Source organism: Maylandia zebra, linkage group LG10 (assembly GCF_041146795.1).
Source record: "Maylandia zebra isolate NMK-2024a linkage group LG10, Mzebra_GT3a, whole genome shotgun sequence".
NCBI classification, from domain to species: domain Eukaryota; kingdom Metazoa; phylum Chordata; class Actinopteri; order Cichliformes; family Cichlidae; genus Maylandia; species Maylandia zebra.
Window position 1 is genome coordinate 27,928,357 of NC_135176.1, and position 16,612 is coordinate 27,944,968.

Sequence of the window (16,612 nt, forward strand, 5' to 3'; positions counted from 1 at the left end):
GAAAGAAAACACAAACAATCAGACAATCAGAAAAACTCCCTTTTAACAGGAGGGAGTCTCACCTGTCTTAATGTTTTACTAGTTTGTCATTTATTATTTGTTTATACAGCAGCTGCCTTCACTTTGGTGCTCACAGGAGTTGTTATATTTAATGGTAAATGGCCTGTATTTGTATAGCGCTTTTACTAGTCCTGCCAAAGCGCTTTACACACCCAATCATCCACCCATTCACACACACATTCACACACTGGTGGAGGCAAGCTACAATCAAACTCTTCACAGCTGAATCAAAGTGTGTAATTAGTCATTTATTTATCATTAATTAAACAGGGGCAGATGAACTATTCAGTCTCCCTGCATATGTGGACATATTACATACAAAAAAAATAAATACTGGTCCAAGATTAATAATATATACTCTTTATGATACGTAAACAGTATCACGTAGATGCTGCTTACATGTGCATAGCATATTGTGTGTCGGACATACAGGGTTTGCTTCTTTCTTGCTCCTGCAGGCTCCAGATGAGAGAAACTACCATATTTTCTACTGCATGTTGAAGGGCATGGCTCCTGAAATGAAGTCAAAGCTGGGCCTGGGCCTTGCCACAGACTACTCCTACCTCACTATGGTGAGTCTCGCCAGTTAATTACTCATTTTTAGTGATAAAAATGAGTAATTAAGAAATCGATGTACCCATCATACAGCTGAGTTTAGCACTTTGAACATCACTGTGTTGTTTGTTTATAACAGGGTGGACTACTGCAGTGCTCTGCTATCTGCTCTATTAAAAATGTTTTTAATTAACCTCAATATATTTCAAACCTCTACAGTCTGAGTGTTTACTGGGCCTGGAAGGAGAGAACACACTGGTGCCTTTCAGCTTACATGTTGCTTTTAAAATCACTCTCTTGTCTTTAAAGCTCTTTATGTTCTTGCTCCAGTATGTAGTGCACCCTCTCCGGTCCTCCACAACCAAAGGATTAACAAAGTGTTATTTTAGTAAAAGAAAAAATTACCAATCATAATAAAGTATGTCTCAATTAATGCATGAGGTTACAATAAAAACAGTGAGTGGAAAAAGACTGTGCCCTTGTGTCCTGATGGTAAAATGAAGCTAAAGTACAGAAACATAAATGGTGCAGTAAATGTTGTGCACAAAGCTTCAGGGATCATAAGTAATATAATAATAATGTAAAGTTAATTTACCGTTTCCGATAAAGAGCAGCACGTAGCTGCTTCCCAGAGCATTTCACTCGGAGCTGTCAGGTGAAACCCATTAAGCCACATTGCAGTTACCTGGAGCCGCTGGCCTGGTTCTGCTCATAAACAGCAGACCTGAAGTTGGATTTCTTTTATATCACAGGGTAGCTGCACAAAGTGTGACGGTCGTAACGACCTGAGTGATTATTCCAGCATCCTGTCAGCCATGAAGGTTCTCATGTTCACCGAGACAGAAACCTGGGAGATTTCCAAGCTTCTGGCTGCCATCCTGCATATGGGAAACCTGCGATTCGAGGGTGCGTGAATACACAAATCTGAAGCATCAATCAGAAAATTTGCAAACTTTACAAACCTGTGAAGAAAACGATGTTCTGTCTTGCTTCCCTCAGCTCGTACCTATGATAATTTAGACGCCTGTGTGGTTGTGAGATCTCCTGACTTGGTGACCGCTGCGTCGCTTATGGAGGTCTGTAACTGTTCTCACACACATGATTGACACACAACCATTTTACTGTTCTTCCTTAGAAAAGAGTGGCTTTAAATCTCTTTCAAATTGATATCTGGCAGTTTTTTTGGTGATGCTTTTGTTGGTCGTTGTGAACCGTAGGTGGAGCCTAAAGATGTGATGGTGTGTTTGACGACACGAACCCTCATCACATGTGGTGAAAGTGTTGTCACCCCTCTAAGTGTGGAGCAAGGCCTGGATGTCAGGGACGCCTTTGTTAAGGTACCGATTTTGTCCTGTTTTAGAGGTAATACACGTAATCACCAAGTCTTTCACAGATCATGTTGTGATTGTCCTCCAGACAATCCAACTTCTTCTTTCTACGAGTCTGTCTTTCTGCAGACACACTCTACAGCTATAGCTGGTAACAGAGTCCTTGACTTACTCTCCAGGAGATCTGCTGTGAGCTAAAGAGCCAATTTAGCCATTACCTGCAAGTTGGAGAGCTCGTTCATGTACAACTATGCAAGACTCACTTATTCTGCAGAGCAGGCGAGAATTTAAGACCCTAGATAATATTACAAGGCATGGACATTTGTTGTCACTGTCATGATGGTTTTATGGAGCTTGGTTAGGAGAGCCTGCACAGGTGCGATACACACACAGACCTGGAAGGTGCTGGCTTACCTTAAAATGTGTCCCTCCACTTACCCCCCTATGCTGGTGGATGGGACACTGCTTGTTATTTCTACACCTTTGGTGGTAATTGTGTAACATTTTCCCATTCCTAATAACTATGAAGTATTTATGTTGGAGTGAAGTCTGGGAAAGGGTCTGTGGGAAAATATTTTTGGGAGTCTCCGAACCTTAATGACGCTAATGACGTTGCCGTACAACGAAGACAATGATGGTGATGAAGAAGCACACTTAGGAGGCGGTGAGCGAGTCTGCTTCAGCAAAGTTCATGAATTCTGTCATCCAGGGGATCTACGGGAGGTTGTTTATCTGGATAGTGGATAAGATTAATGCTGCCATATACCGACCACCTTCCTGCGAGAGTACCATCATCCGAAGATCCATCGGTTTGCTGGACATCTTTGGCTTTGAGAACTTTATCGTCAACAGGTGAGAAGTTGTGTAAAAGAGTGTTTTTGTAGATCATTTATGCTACTTTATTAGTTTAACGCTGTCATCTTTTTTTTTTTCCACTGTAGTTTTGAGCAGCTGTGCATCAACTTCGCCAACGAGAACTTGCAGCAATTCTTTGTCCGCCACGTCTTTAAACTGGAGCAGGAAGAATACAACCTGGAGGACATCAGCTGGCAGCACATTGAGTTCACAGACAACCAGGATGCATTGGACATGATCGCCAACAAACCCATGAACATCATCTCCCTCATAGATGAAGAGAGCAAGTTTCCCAAGGTGCAACAGATATTTAGTAGATACTTGTAAAGATAAGTCTTACTGAATTTGGCTTTGATTGATGTGCGTTTTTTTTTTTTTCTTTTCAGGGAACTGATGCTACGATGCTGTATAAGCTCAACTCTCAGCACAAGCTCAACTCCAACTACATTCCTCCTAAAAACTGCTACGAAACCCAGTTTGGTATCCAGCACTTTGCAGGAGTGGTACATTACGAGACCAGAGGTACGTCCCTGTTCATCAGATTTTTTCTGTTTGTGTTGGTTTGTCTGATTTAAACTTATATTGAAGCAATGATTTTTATTCTCTCACTGATACGTTTAAAAATGCCAGCAGGAATCGACTGTACTGAACAGACCAGTCACAAAAGTTGCATAGACCTGACGTGTAGTTACATTTCTAGGGAGGTGCACATCAGGTTACAACGTTGATTTCCCGCTGAAGCATAAATTTCCAGTAACTCCAGACCCTAATTTGGCCTTTGAAGGTTGTTTTCCCGAGTCTTTCAATCAAGTGGGTGAAATAAACATTCTATCAAAAGGTCATTCAGAAAAGTTAGCAGCAGGCACACTGAGAGGATATTGATTCTGAAATCAACCTGTCCTGACAGGATTTTTCTTGTTTCCTCAAAACAAATGTGTTTTTCCCGAGTTATTACTTTTAAAAGGTCAGTAGGGAAAGTTACCAGCAGGCACATTAAGATCATATTGATTAAAAAATAACTTTGGTCTGAAGAAGTTTTTTCTGAGGAAGCACAGACAGTTCGGATGAGGGTCTCATGGAGGGTGTTTGGCCACAGCAGTCTTAATAGATGCTTCATCACATCTGACCAGAGCTCTCACCTCTCAGGCTCTTACAGCTGCTGGAGAAACTAATCATTATCACATACTCTGAGCTGGTCCAAAAATGAACACTTTGTTTCACAAGATTCACTCAGAATTACATTAAAGAGGATATTAAGGATAAATATCGGTTTCAATCAGAAATTCTTCATCTGCAAAAATCAAAGCAAGAATTTAGAGTTTAGATGCCAGAAGAATAGTTACAAAGAAATCATTTAAGCCAGATGTTCCGGTCTTAAGGGATATCGACACAGGAAGCGATTCACTCATCGTGCATCGTTTTGATGCTGGGAGTCGGCTCTGGTTGCCTGGTAACCATCTAACATGTCTACCAACTTGTCATAAGTTAATGTCATATCCTTCACACTCATTGGTAGTTGAGAAAAGTTTAAAAGGGCATCCACACAGGAAGTGACTAGCAGCAATGTAGCGTCCAGAGTAGGGATGGGTATCGTTTAGGTTTTATCCGATACTGGTGCCAAACCGGTACTTTTGAAACGTTGCCGGTGCTTAAACGGTGCTCGAACCGGTGCTTAAAGAATGGAAAACACAAACTTGTCCAAAAACCTCTTATGTTTAGCTGTTTGTTTGTAAAAAAATAACAATGTTAGCCTTTTCTGCAGCTATAGGTCATATATGGTATCACTCTTGGCTGGAAGCAGTGCTTAAACAATGGGAAAAACACAAACTTTGTCCAAAAACCTCTCATTTTTAGCTGTTTTCCACTTTTTCTTTGGTAATTTTAGCCTTATTGGCCAGGGTGAAGGGAGTATTTGCCATCAAACAAGAAGACAGCCGCATGTAACTACGATGGTGTTTGCTAGTTCACCTTATGTGCATTATTTTAATAACGTGATTAGCCTACTCAACGTAAATTACACACGAACAACATTAAGCTACTGACCCAGAGAAGAACGGCTGCTGCTGCCATCATCATCCGTCATCATTTCTGCTACACTGGCAGGGCTAGGGGCCAGGACTCTCCTCTTCGGGTTCTTGGGGGGATGTTGCTAACTCCGGTTCCGATAACAGGCTCCACACCGGCAGTAGATGTGCCGGTGTGAGGTCTCACAGCAAGCTATCAAATACGGCGCATTTCTCGGCTTAAAAAAAACCTGCTATGCGTCACCAGGTGTTTCATCAGATTCGAGGTGTTACCTCCTTTGCACAGTATCAGCTTAAAGCACTTGTTGCAGGCTGCTGAGTTTGCATCTTTTGCTGTGGAGTACAGCCAGAATTTTGACTGCTTCGCCTTGGGCATTTTTAAGCTGTAGTTCTGCTCTAAAAGAATGTACATACCTGGGCCCGCCTACTATCCTTGGAAAGGTAAAATGATTGGCTAGAATCCAAAGTGTATGACATCTCAGGGAAAAAAGCACTGAAATGTGCGCTGCTTTTCGGTCTGGTTACTACCGTTTATGTCAGAACCGGTGCCAACAATGGCAGGGCTACAGACGAAAGGTAAAAGCAGCATTACCTTAGAGGGGTTTACCTCTGACAAACATCTGGCAGACAGTCTTAACAGTTTTTACCTTCGTTTTGAGAACTATGATTGTTCTAGGCAGACCAGCACACTGAGGGAAAAGACCATCACTCCCCCATCTATTTGTATTGATGAGACAGGGGTAGCTAATCTTTTTAGACATACCAAAAGCAAGAGTCCTGGACCTGACAACATCTGTGGACAGGTACTGAGAACTTGTGCTGATCAGCTGAGTGGGATTTTTCACTATATCTTCTCACTTTCTTTAGAGCTACAGACAGTACCTAAAATTTGGAAACATGCGATCATTGTCCCTGTTGCTAAGGGCAGTTCTCCTAAGGCACTGAATGATTTTAGGCCTGTGGCTCTGACTTCTTTAGTGATGAAGACATTTGAGAAGATAATTAAGAAGGAGATTTTAATGCATGTTGAACACCATCTTGACCCCTTCCAGTTTGCCTATAGAGCAGGGAGAGGTGTGGAGGATGCTGTTGTCACACTCCTGCATCTCTTGTATAAGCATCTTGAGGCCCCCCACACCCATGCAAGATTATTATTTGCTGACTTTTCATCTGCATTTAATACAATTCAACCCCTCTTACTTGCTGACAGGCTTTACAATCATTTCAAGCTTGACACTAGTCTGGTCGGCTGGGTGACAGACTTTCTGACTAATAGGTCACAATGTGTGAGGGTAAATCATGTCTTTTCTGATGTGCTCTCCTCCTCTACTGGATCACCCCAGGGTTGCTGCCTCTCTCCCCTTCTGTTCATTCTGTACACAAATGAGTGTCGCAGCAATTTCACAAACAGACACATCCTGAAGTTTGCTGACGACACAGTGATCGTCAGTCTTCTAGTGGGGGACGAGTCAGGCCATGGACAGGTTGTAGATGATTTTGTGAATTGGTGTGATGAGTCCTTCCTTTCACTTAATGTGTCAAAAACTAAAGACATGATTATTGATTTTAGGAAGTCCTCTTATAGCTCATCACCCACTATCATTAAAACTGCCGATATTGGGATCGTTGAGAGTTATAAATATCTAGGTGTGGTACTTGACCATAAACTGTGTTTTGAATCTCATGCTGATGCCACTACTAAAAAAGTTCAACAAAGACTGTTCTTTTTAAGGAAAATGAGATCTTTTAACGTCTCATCTGAGATGTTGTCCTTGTTTTATAGAATCGGTTGGGACTTCTGGTAAAAACTGCTAGCAAAATTTCAGGGCGCTGGCAAGATGGACTTTTGGCCATTTACAATAGAAATGTGCTTAGAAAGGCTCATTCTATTATTAATTGTGTGAACCATCCACTTCACAGTGAGTTTGAGTTGTTGCCTTCCGGCCGCCGTTTTAGAGTACCTCCGAGGAGGACTAAAAGACTCCAGGTCTCTTTTATCCCTACTGCGTCTTGTCTCCTTAATGGCAAATAATTGTCCTTGAATTTTTTATCATTATTGTTATTATTGTTTTATAGTATTGTTCTGTTTGTTCTTATCCTCCTGCTGCTAAACTAATTTCCCCTTGTGGGACAATAAAGAAATTGAATTGAATTGAATTGAATGATACCGGTACCCATCCCTAGTCCAGAAGCCACTGAAAGTCAATTACATTCAGCGACTTTAAGTGACTACGGGCACTACAGGGACCCGCCCATTGGCCTCTCAACTTCAAGACAAGACACTGAAGCCACAACACATGAGAGTGAAGGATAGTGTTGACTGACGTGTGAGACCATGGTAAATACATAGGGTTACCTAGACAACCACAGCCTGGAATGTCCACTAGTGGCTGATCATCAGTTTCAACACACTCCTTAACTCAGGACCAGCCCCATTCCCAGTGTTTATTTGTCCTGTGTGGCTGGTTCCGGTGTGGATTAACTATTTTTTTAATTTTAACCTCCTAGGACCTGGCGTCCACATATGTGGACATCCCATTTTGGGTTATTTAGACCAAAATACTCAATTTTGCTCTACAAGGGCCTGATATCCGCTTACGAGGACATTATATGCTACTGTTCTATCGAAATTTTAAATGAATATCCTCATACGTGGCTCTCATTTTTCTTAGAAACAAAAATCAGGTAAAAAAAAAAATCTGGTAATTCTTTGTTTTTACATTCATTGGTTCCCAATATGCCCAAATATCAAAGAGAAATGAAAAATGCATGCCGTGGAAGAGTTCGGGTCCTAGGAGGTTAAGTTTAACAACTTAACCTCACTTTGTTTAATGTCTCTAAGCTACAACATGCAGACCAGCTTTGAACAGAATTCACTAACATGTCGTTTCATCCTCAGGAAAATATCCCTTGGTTTGTTTGAGTTTGTTTGGAAATTGATGTGAATGCAAAACCTAAACTTCTCTTAAATACATGTATTGCAACTTGAGGTGACTGTTGTGATTTGGTGCTATATAAATAAAATTTAATTGAATATTGCTCATGCACGATACTGTGCTGCTGTGTGAAGTTTAGCTTGTTCCTTTAAAATCATTGCATTCTCATTTAATCTGAAAAGGTCATTCAAGCAAGTTAGCAGTTGTCACACTCACAGAAGATATTGATTAAAACGTTTCAGTTCAATTTAGTGTTGAAAACATGACCAAGATATAGTGATATTTTTTTGTAAATAAATTTCTGTGCAAAAATCAGTGCAGTAAAAATGTTGATTCAAATAAGATATAATCAGTCCTCTGTCTTGCTTTTTCTCATTACGCCCTCCTTTCAGGCTTCCTGGAGAAAAACCGAGACAGCCTCCACACTGACATCATTCAGCTCGTCCACTCGTCCAAGAATAAGTTCATCAAGCAGATCTTCCAGGCTGATGTTGCCATGGTGAGACCAACAAATGCATTAAAATCATGACACTGTATGTTGTATCTTTTTTCTGTTTTGTTATTTGGGTTGGTAAATAATCGATATTCACTTTATTTATTATTTTGGCTTTGAGCTGGAAGAAATTATTACTTTCTTGGATTAATTTTCACTGCAAACTTATGAAGGCTTTTACAGCAGCGCACCTTCACGCCTCTCGAAGAGTTCAGCCTCACCGATTGTTTGTTCAGCTTGAGCTACAATGACAGAAAGAGAGCCTTTGGTCAAGAGCAGTAGGTAGAAGAAGTAAAAGACATTAAGCCTGAGCAGCTGCCTTTGTTTTACCCGGCCCCTGTCAGCAACATGAGACTGTGGCTTTCCATCACTCTCCCACTGCACAGATCTCCCACGATGTGCACATCTGCCACCCCCTGTCTTTGGTGTGGCTGCAGCTTTGCAGGGACTGTGAGTTGCCCTTGTGAGGCAAGCTTAAAGGTCCTAGCTCCCTACCTGATGACCCGATGTCCCACACCGCATCCACCTCTCTCTTTATTAATTTGTTTTAAAGATTTATAAATTGCATGATGTTTAAGCTTGTAAGTAATTAGATTAACCATGTACTTATGAAATTACAATATTGATCAAAATGATCATGAATATGTTTTTTACCATAGCCGAGCAACCCTACTTTAACACATTGCATCATTTTCAGTTTCTTTCTGAAGCGTTTTAAATCTGTAGACCGGTGTTGTTAACATCGTGCGTGTCTTCTGCCTTCCTTCGGCTTCTCTCCTAATGACAAACACCTCCTCTCACTCTGCTCTCTTTTCTCTTTCCTCTTTCTTTTCCTCCTGAAATCAGTTTCTATGTGGCTATCAGCAGCCCAGCACACCTGCTCCCAAGGTAATCACCAGCCTTTAGCCACATGTGGTCCCTCCAACCCCGTGTGTGTTCTCTTAAGCCGAGTCCAATTATCCATGACGTGCTTAGCAGCATCCCTCTGCTCCCTCTCAGCCCTTCTTTTTATTTCACAGGTGTGCCAAAAGCAGAGGGGAACATTGTGCTGATGAGGGGAAATTTGGCGTGAAGTTAATGAAAAATAATCTTTCAAACTCTCTGACACAGTAGGCAGTTCTGCATACAGACGAAAACTCCTGCATGCTTTTAAAATGTTTAAATCTAATTTTGTTTTGGCTTTACTCACAGGATCACAGTGACAACTGGTGTCAGAGATTTTGTGTTGTCTCCTCTTTTAATTGTCCGTCGTGTGCAATAGAAATAACGTGAGAGCAATCTGTGTTTGCTTTGTGGATCTTAAGAGTTTGAAGCCACTGGTTATTTATGGTTGTAGAGGTTCAAAATTAAATTCCCATTTAGGGTGTTTTATATACCATTGTGATGTCCCATTACAGCAGCATCAATAGCATGTCTTTACCTGCAGTGCAAACATTCTGAAACTATCTGTTTTGTATGTGTTTGCGTTCGTAGGGCGTTGAGACGAGGAAGCGCTCCCCGACTCTGAGCAGTCAATTCAAACGATCTCTGGAGCTGCTGATGAGGACGCTCAGTGTGTGTCAGCCGTTCTTCGTTCGCTGTATAAAACCCAACGAACTTAAAAAACCCATGGTGAGCGTGATTTATTACTATGTATGCGCTTCTGTGTTGCGATGCCCCAGAGTACAGAGATATGTTCAGAGTAGGGTGACCATATTTTGATTTCCAAAAAAAGAGGACACTTAGCTCAGTCATGAAGAACTTGCTTAAAGAAACATATTTAACATATTTAAACGATGCCTTCTCTGTGTGGTTAATTAATTGTGAAATAAAATATGTCATATAGGCTTTTACAAGTCAACAAGTGCAAAAAAAAATAACTTAAAAACCTCTGGAATTAAATAATGGTACAGAAATAATGCCTCATCTGCATAAAAAGAATTACCAGTACTGGGTCGGTATGAGGGCTGGACTGGGACAAAAACTTGACCAGGGCATTTTGACTAGAGACCGGCCCACCAGGTATTATAGGAAAAGCCATAAAGCCTTTGAATGAAAACGAACACTGTTGTGACAGTGATGTACAGTCTTGTTGGTATATGTATGATTTCTATACATTTTACATCAGATAAGAACTTTGTTTGTAAGATTCAGATAATTATTTAATAAAAGTGAGACATTTTAAATGAGAATAAGAAAGAAAAGTATTTCCTTGTGCCCCCTCTCCCTGTTAATGCCCTACCTGCCCCCTGGCAAAACTTTGCTAGACCCGCCCCTGACACAGTTACCAGCTGTCAGCTACATAGAAAAGGATCCTGGTGTTATTTGTCTCTCAGAAACAGTTCATAACTTCCCTTCAACTCATTCATGTCACCTAAAAGGTAATCCTGTTTCTCCATCACCTGTTTAGCTCTGATGATTCAGTAAGGACATCTCCTGGTTTCATCTTCATGTTTCCATCTCGCCACATATCCAAACCGATATCATATCACTATCAGTAACATAGCACCCACCCAGCTGTATAGAAACTCCGTCATGCTAGCTAGCACGCAGTACGAGTTATTGTAACTGACTGTAAAATGTCAGCACAACGAAAATAAACTCCACCTAAACTTGGTTTATATCTGACCCAGATAGACTGCAGGTCATAACTTCTTATGTTATGACTTATATAACTTCTTAAATCCCCCCGGACAGAATGTGAAAAGTGGACATGTCCGGGGGAAAAGAGTTGGTCACCCTAGTTCAGAGTGCAGCCACGGCATAGCACCGCCCCCTTGTGAAAACAGACTGTCTCTGTTATATAGTAAAGTTTTCTTTACTATATATATATACTATATACACTATATATATATATATATATATATATATATATATATATATATATATATATATATAAATATTAAACTTTCTCATAGTTGTGGAGTTAAATGAGAAAACTGATGATGCTAAATTAGCTTAGCATATACCCGGCATAAAAGCTTATTACAGCATGAAAACGCTGGCTCTATCTGAAGGTAAACTCATGAAAAACTCAACACTCGTAATGCTGAACATACAGTCATAAAAAGTCATAAAAAGTATTATTGCAGTAACATAAGACTATCAGTAGGACTATATTTTGGCTGGGAAAACTATCTTCCTGAAACGTAGTTAGCTGTGATAAGCTAACTAACGCTCCTGAAATTATAGAAATGGTCTAAAACACAAGCATCACAAACATTAGTTTGAAACTAAAATAAAACTGGGCCTGTAAGCTTCTAATTTCACGTATTCATAGCTTATAGCTCACCAGTGATTGTGTGACCCACTTTAGCATGATGTAGATTTAGTTTTGGTTTGAACCCCAAACCTTTATAAGCCTTCATTTGCACATCAGGAGGCACTGCAGAAAAGGGTTAACTCACGTTTTAACACTGGATGCTTGTTTCTCCTTCTCAGCTGTTTGATCGAGAGCTGTGCGTTCGTCAGCTGCGCTACTCTGGCATGATGGAGACCATCCGGATTAGGCGGGCGGGTTATCCAATCAGATACACCTTCGCCGAATTTGTGGATCGTTACCGAGTCCTGATGCCTGGCGTCAAACCTGCTCACATACAGGTCAACATTAAAATCAGTCATCTGTTTCACTGCTTAGTCCTGACAGATTATTTTAGCTGAGATATTATCATTATTATTAAAGAATCTTTTACTTAGATTACAGAATGATGGATTTTTAGAGCATATATCCACATTAATACAGCATATAAAACACGGTGTAGAGGCTATTTGAGCTTCCAGTCTTGTATCAAATATAATTACGGTATATTTACAGCAGCATACCCTTGTTTAAAAATGTGAATATGGTTTGGAAAGTATTTGAAGCTGTCTTTAATGAATTTTGACCTTAAATTAACTTACTTAAAAAATATATTTGGATATATTTAATAGATGTTTGTTAAATTTAAAACTGACACATTGCTACATAACCTTCTTAACTCTTTCCCCCATTGAGACAACATTTGATGACCTCCCCTGTAGCGTTAATGATGAGTTTTGACATTTTTTACTATATATCAGTAAAGTTGTGGTTTGTTCTGGATTTTTCCAAGATCCCCCTGACATCAGTCATTTTGTTTTATAGGCAGGAAATCTAATATGACAGCTCAGAAAGTTCAGAGAAGAGAAACGAGGTTTACCCCAGTAGGTGTCTAAGGTCGAAAGAGTTAAACTGACTGTAATTCAACGTTTCCTTAATTCTGATGAAAATCTTAATGATAAACCTTAAAACAAAGTACAAATTCATGTCAGGAGTCATTATTTCTCATTTTTTCTTTCCAGGAGGACTTACGGGGAACCTGTCAGCAAATAGTCCAGGCCCGGCTGGGAAAACATGATGACTGGCAGATTGGAAAGACTAAAATCTTTCTAAAGGTTGGTTTCCTCATGTGAAAGTTAGCTTACTGAGGCCTTGATCCAAAGACTTCTGAATATTCGGCAGAATATTAGACAGTTTAGGCTCCTGGTGATGTAGCAAAAGGCTTTTCTGCCTTAAAAAAAGTTTTAGACCTTCTTAATGAAGCTCACTGCAGTGTCCATCTGTGTAAATGTTGAACAAGGTCTTTAGTTCATTTATCACAGGATTTCTTCTGCAGCTCAATAAACTTTTTTGATTTTGCAGGTTCTTTATAGCATAGCAGCAAAAAGAGAAAACACAAGCATGCTCAATCAGTCAATGACATTCACTGCTGTCATCCCCAACCAGACACTTTGAGGGGGCAAACCATCCTAGCAGGTCAATTGTATGTGGTTAGGGTATACACTAGGTAGAAATGCTGTACTTCCTGGCTGTTTCTACTGTTCTTTTCTAATAAAAGCAAAATCACCAAAAACTTTGACCAAGAACATTTTTTACTTTAATAGCTCAAGTTTGTTCCCTCTAGACGAATTGTCTCAGTATGGGTCCCCAAGGCAAAAAACACGAGCTCCTATAAAGATAATTTCAAGTGTTTTATTTAAGTTATTAAACATAGTTTTGCCTTTTTGTTGCATATTATAATTTAATAACTTTTCTTTTCTTTATTTGCCACTTTGTCTCCTTTCAGGATCACCACGACATGCAGCTGGAGATAGAGAGGGACAACGCCATCACCGACAAGGTCATCCTTATCCAGAAGGCTGTGCGTGGGCTTAAAGAGAGGTAAGCGACTTGTAGGCGATTCCCAAATATCAAAAGTGTTTGTAGCTCATTGGAATAATTCTCTCTTCTTCCTTAAAGTGTAAAATTAGGTCCAGGATATATACATATCTTTGGTTTACCACAGCGTGAAGCAAAGGAGTAATGAAAAGAGATTTCTGTCTTAACCTACAAAGATAAAGGTTTGAAATCTAGTTTGTTTCCTTCTGTCACTCCTCCAAGAACAAACTTCCTCAGACTGAAGGGCGCTGTGACTGTTATTCAGAAGGTCTGGAGGGGTTACCGGTGCAGAAAGAATTACCAAATTGTGAGTTGTCTACATCAACAGCCTGTTTTTCTGTAGTTTTTTATGCACTGAAATATTCTGAAAGCCTCAGTATGTATTTGTTTCTTCCAATTTTCATCTGTTCTCTCTGTTTTTTGTTTTCAAATTTGCAAGGTCGTCTTAAACCAGATTAAAACGAGACAGAGTGCAGTGGTAGCTCTTTCTTTATTTTATTCCAAGTTGCATAAAATTGAGCCTGGTCGTTTTTACAATCTTGCTTCTTGCAAATGTTAAAGACATATGAAAACATTCCTTCCCCAAGATGTAGTCATGTGCGAGCCTCAGCACACGGTGTCCAATACAAACAATTACAACACCAACAAAAAACAAATTAAATACATAACAATAATCCCTGACCTGTCAAACGCGTTCCCCTCCTTCAGATGCAGTCCGGCTTCTTGCGTCTCCAGGCCGTCTACAGGTCGAGGAAGTACTACCGAAGCTACCGGACGACTCGCCTTCGTGTGACTCTCATCCAAGCCCGTTGCCGCGGTTTCCTCATCCGGCAGGCATTTTGGCGGCGTCTTCGTGCCGTGTTGACCATCCAGGCCTACACCAGGGGCATGATAGCCAGACGCCTCTGCCAGAGGCTCAGGGCAGAGGTAAATAGTTACTACATTTACTACTGCTACCTAAATCATGTTGTAGGCGGGTCAGGAAGACGAGAACACTGGTCCTGAGGGCAGACTGACAGATGGAGGTGAAAGATAATATGGCGTCTTTATTATATTTTATCTGTGCTAGATGCAACTGAACACAAGTTTGTTACTTTGATGAAGAGACAGACGATATCATTTTCAAGTCTACCCAGTTAGCTTAGCTTAGCATAATAAGTGGAAAAAAAGGGTTCACCTGTAGCTTCTGTTCAAAAGTTACAGACTTAGTATAGATCTACATAGCTACCAGCTCCAAAAAGTGAAGCCAATGCAGAAGTGCCTTAAACCTCCATATTTTTTTTGTAATGACCAGAGCAGGGGGTCCTGTGTTTGCAAAAACCTCATAGCCTCTTTTGATTTATGATCTCATTAAACCCTTTTTGATGAGTTTATGGCCTCAGTCACTAGTTTTATGCCTTGTTTAATAATGTCAATTTTGTAACTTAAGATCACATTAAGAGTCCTATTTAGTAAGCAGTGGTTATCAACACTGTGGCTGATCAGCATTTTGTATACAGTCTGTACTAACAATATCCAAATGAATCTCAGTCAGAAACATATAACTCGCTTATTAGTGCCATTTATCTTATTTAATGCTAAAATAATTTTTAAAATAACACTTTTTGATTTTGTTACCTTCAGAAAAAAACTATTTCTTTATGTTAAGCTGCTCTGGTGGCTCTGGCTTCACATTGTCATGAGAATAGCAATTATGTGAATAACTTAATTGTGACAACAGCCACTAAAGAATTAGGGAGTTGATATAAACGTCAGCGTGCCGTTACAAAAATCTTTTGATTTCATCCTTTGATAAATAAAAGGCCTCTAATCACCAATAATTTTATTTGCTACAATGAGCAAAATGATTCAATGAAGTAGCAAAATAATCCATAATTGAATCTTACCTTTTGATTTTTGTATCAGTCATGTCAGGCTTTATTTAAAAAAGCGACCACCCCACCACTGTAAGTTATTTTTTATTTCTTTTTTTGATTCAAAAGGAAATCCCTGTCATTCCAATGAAAATGTTTAATGTGTGTGTATGTGTTTTTTTAAATATGCTTGGTTAGGATGTAATTTATTCAGTTATAATGTAAAACCCCAACTTATTGAAAGTGTTCCTGAGATCATGCAGATATTTCCATGACAGACTCATACATATTTTTAATGAAGTGGTGCCTGAGGACCTGAAGATCATAGACATATTATTGATTTTTAGCCTTGTCCCTTGCGCAGAGATTTCTCTAGATTTTTCTCAGTCTTTTGATGATATAATGTGCATTAAAGATGAGATATTCAAAGTCTTGGCAATTTTACGTTGAGGAACTTTATTTTGAAATGCAATTTTTAGAGAACATCTGCCTATCATTACTCCCAATAAACTCTGCCTCTCTAAGAAGCTCTTTTTATACCCAATCATGTTACTGACCTGTTGCCAAATAAGCTGATTAGTTGTAAAGATTTTCCTCTATATGTTTCTTTTTATTGCCACTTACTTTTCAGCCTTTTTTCCCCCTCTCTCCAAGTTTTTTGAGACATGTTGGTCCCATCAAATTAAAAATTGCCTAATATTTTTCATTTAACAGTAAAATGTCTCATTTTAAACATTTGATTTGTTTTGTGTTTTATTGTGAATAAAATATGGGATTATGACATTTAGAAATCATTGGATTCTGTTTTTATTTACATTTTACACAGCGTCCAGCCGTCTTGGAATAAAGGTTGGACAGTTTGGTTTATCATGTGGTCAGACATAAGATGAAAATATTAGTCCTGGGTATTTAACTCTGAGTGGGGTTGTCATCTTGGTGGTGGTCCTGGAAGTTGCCAAGCCACCCTCACATCATGTGATTGGTTAGGTCACATGAGTTGCCTCTGCTGGCCTTCATTGGGTTTAGGGTAGTCACGGCTCAAAGGCCCATTCTGAGCCAGGATTTGTTAGTGTGAGTTTAAATAATTTTTTAGATCTTTTGCAAAGTTTTGTTTCACTTGTCTTTATATATTCTTACATTTATTCTTTCTGTATTAAACTCTGTTGGCCTAAATTATGTCACCGTAAAACTATTTTTAACACATTATGTTACACCGATTTTATATAAAAGTCTGTAAAGCTGTTTTCATACATGCACTGCAGCTCTGAGCTGTGATAAACACGATTCGATGGATTCACATGTGAGAATGCAAATGTCCCATGTAGTCAGGTCAGTCTTTAACCTGCCGGCGCT

The 16,612-nt window shown here is 39.6% G+C and overlaps 1 protein-coding gene across 3 annotated transcripts in view; it reads left to right on the forward strand.

Annotated features, from left to right (window-relative positions):
* The window catches only part of myo7ab (myosin VIIAb), a 52,466-nt gene that overhangs the window by 12,457 nt on the left and 23,397 nt on the right, over window positions 1-16,612 (forward strand). For 2 of the 3 annotated variants that reach the window (XM_004551193.5, XM_004551192.5), the window contains 15 exons: window positions 519-632; window positions 1,368-1,521; window positions 1,615-1,691; window positions 1,833-1,952; window positions 2,653-2,795; window positions 2,885-3,095; window positions 3,185-3,320; window positions 8,151-8,257; window positions 9,098-9,139; window positions 9,725-9,862; window positions 11,672-11,830; window positions 12,551-12,643; window positions 13,315-13,409; window positions 13,629-13,713; window positions 14,115-14,333. In XM_004551193.5, the coding sequence (XP_004551250.2) occupies window positions 519-632; window positions 1,368-1,521; window positions 1,615-1,691; window positions 1,833-1,952; window positions 2,653-2,795; window positions 2,885-3,095; window positions 3,185-3,320; window positions 8,151-8,257; window positions 9,098-9,139; window positions 9,725-9,862; window positions 11,672-11,830; window positions 12,551-12,643; window positions 13,315-13,409; window positions 13,629-13,713; window positions 14,115-14,333 (1,893 nt within the window). The remainder of the gene's footprint in view (window positions 1-518; window positions 633-1,367; window positions 1,522-1,614; window positions 1,692-1,832; window positions 1,953-2,652; window positions 2,796-2,884; window positions 3,096-3,184; window positions 3,321-8,150; window positions 8,258-9,097; window positions 9,140-9,724; window positions 9,863-11,671; window positions 11,831-12,550; window positions 12,644-13,314; window positions 13,410-13,628; window positions 13,714-14,114; window positions 14,334-16,612) is intronic. The other variant, XM_004551194.5, reaches the window with a different exon arrangement.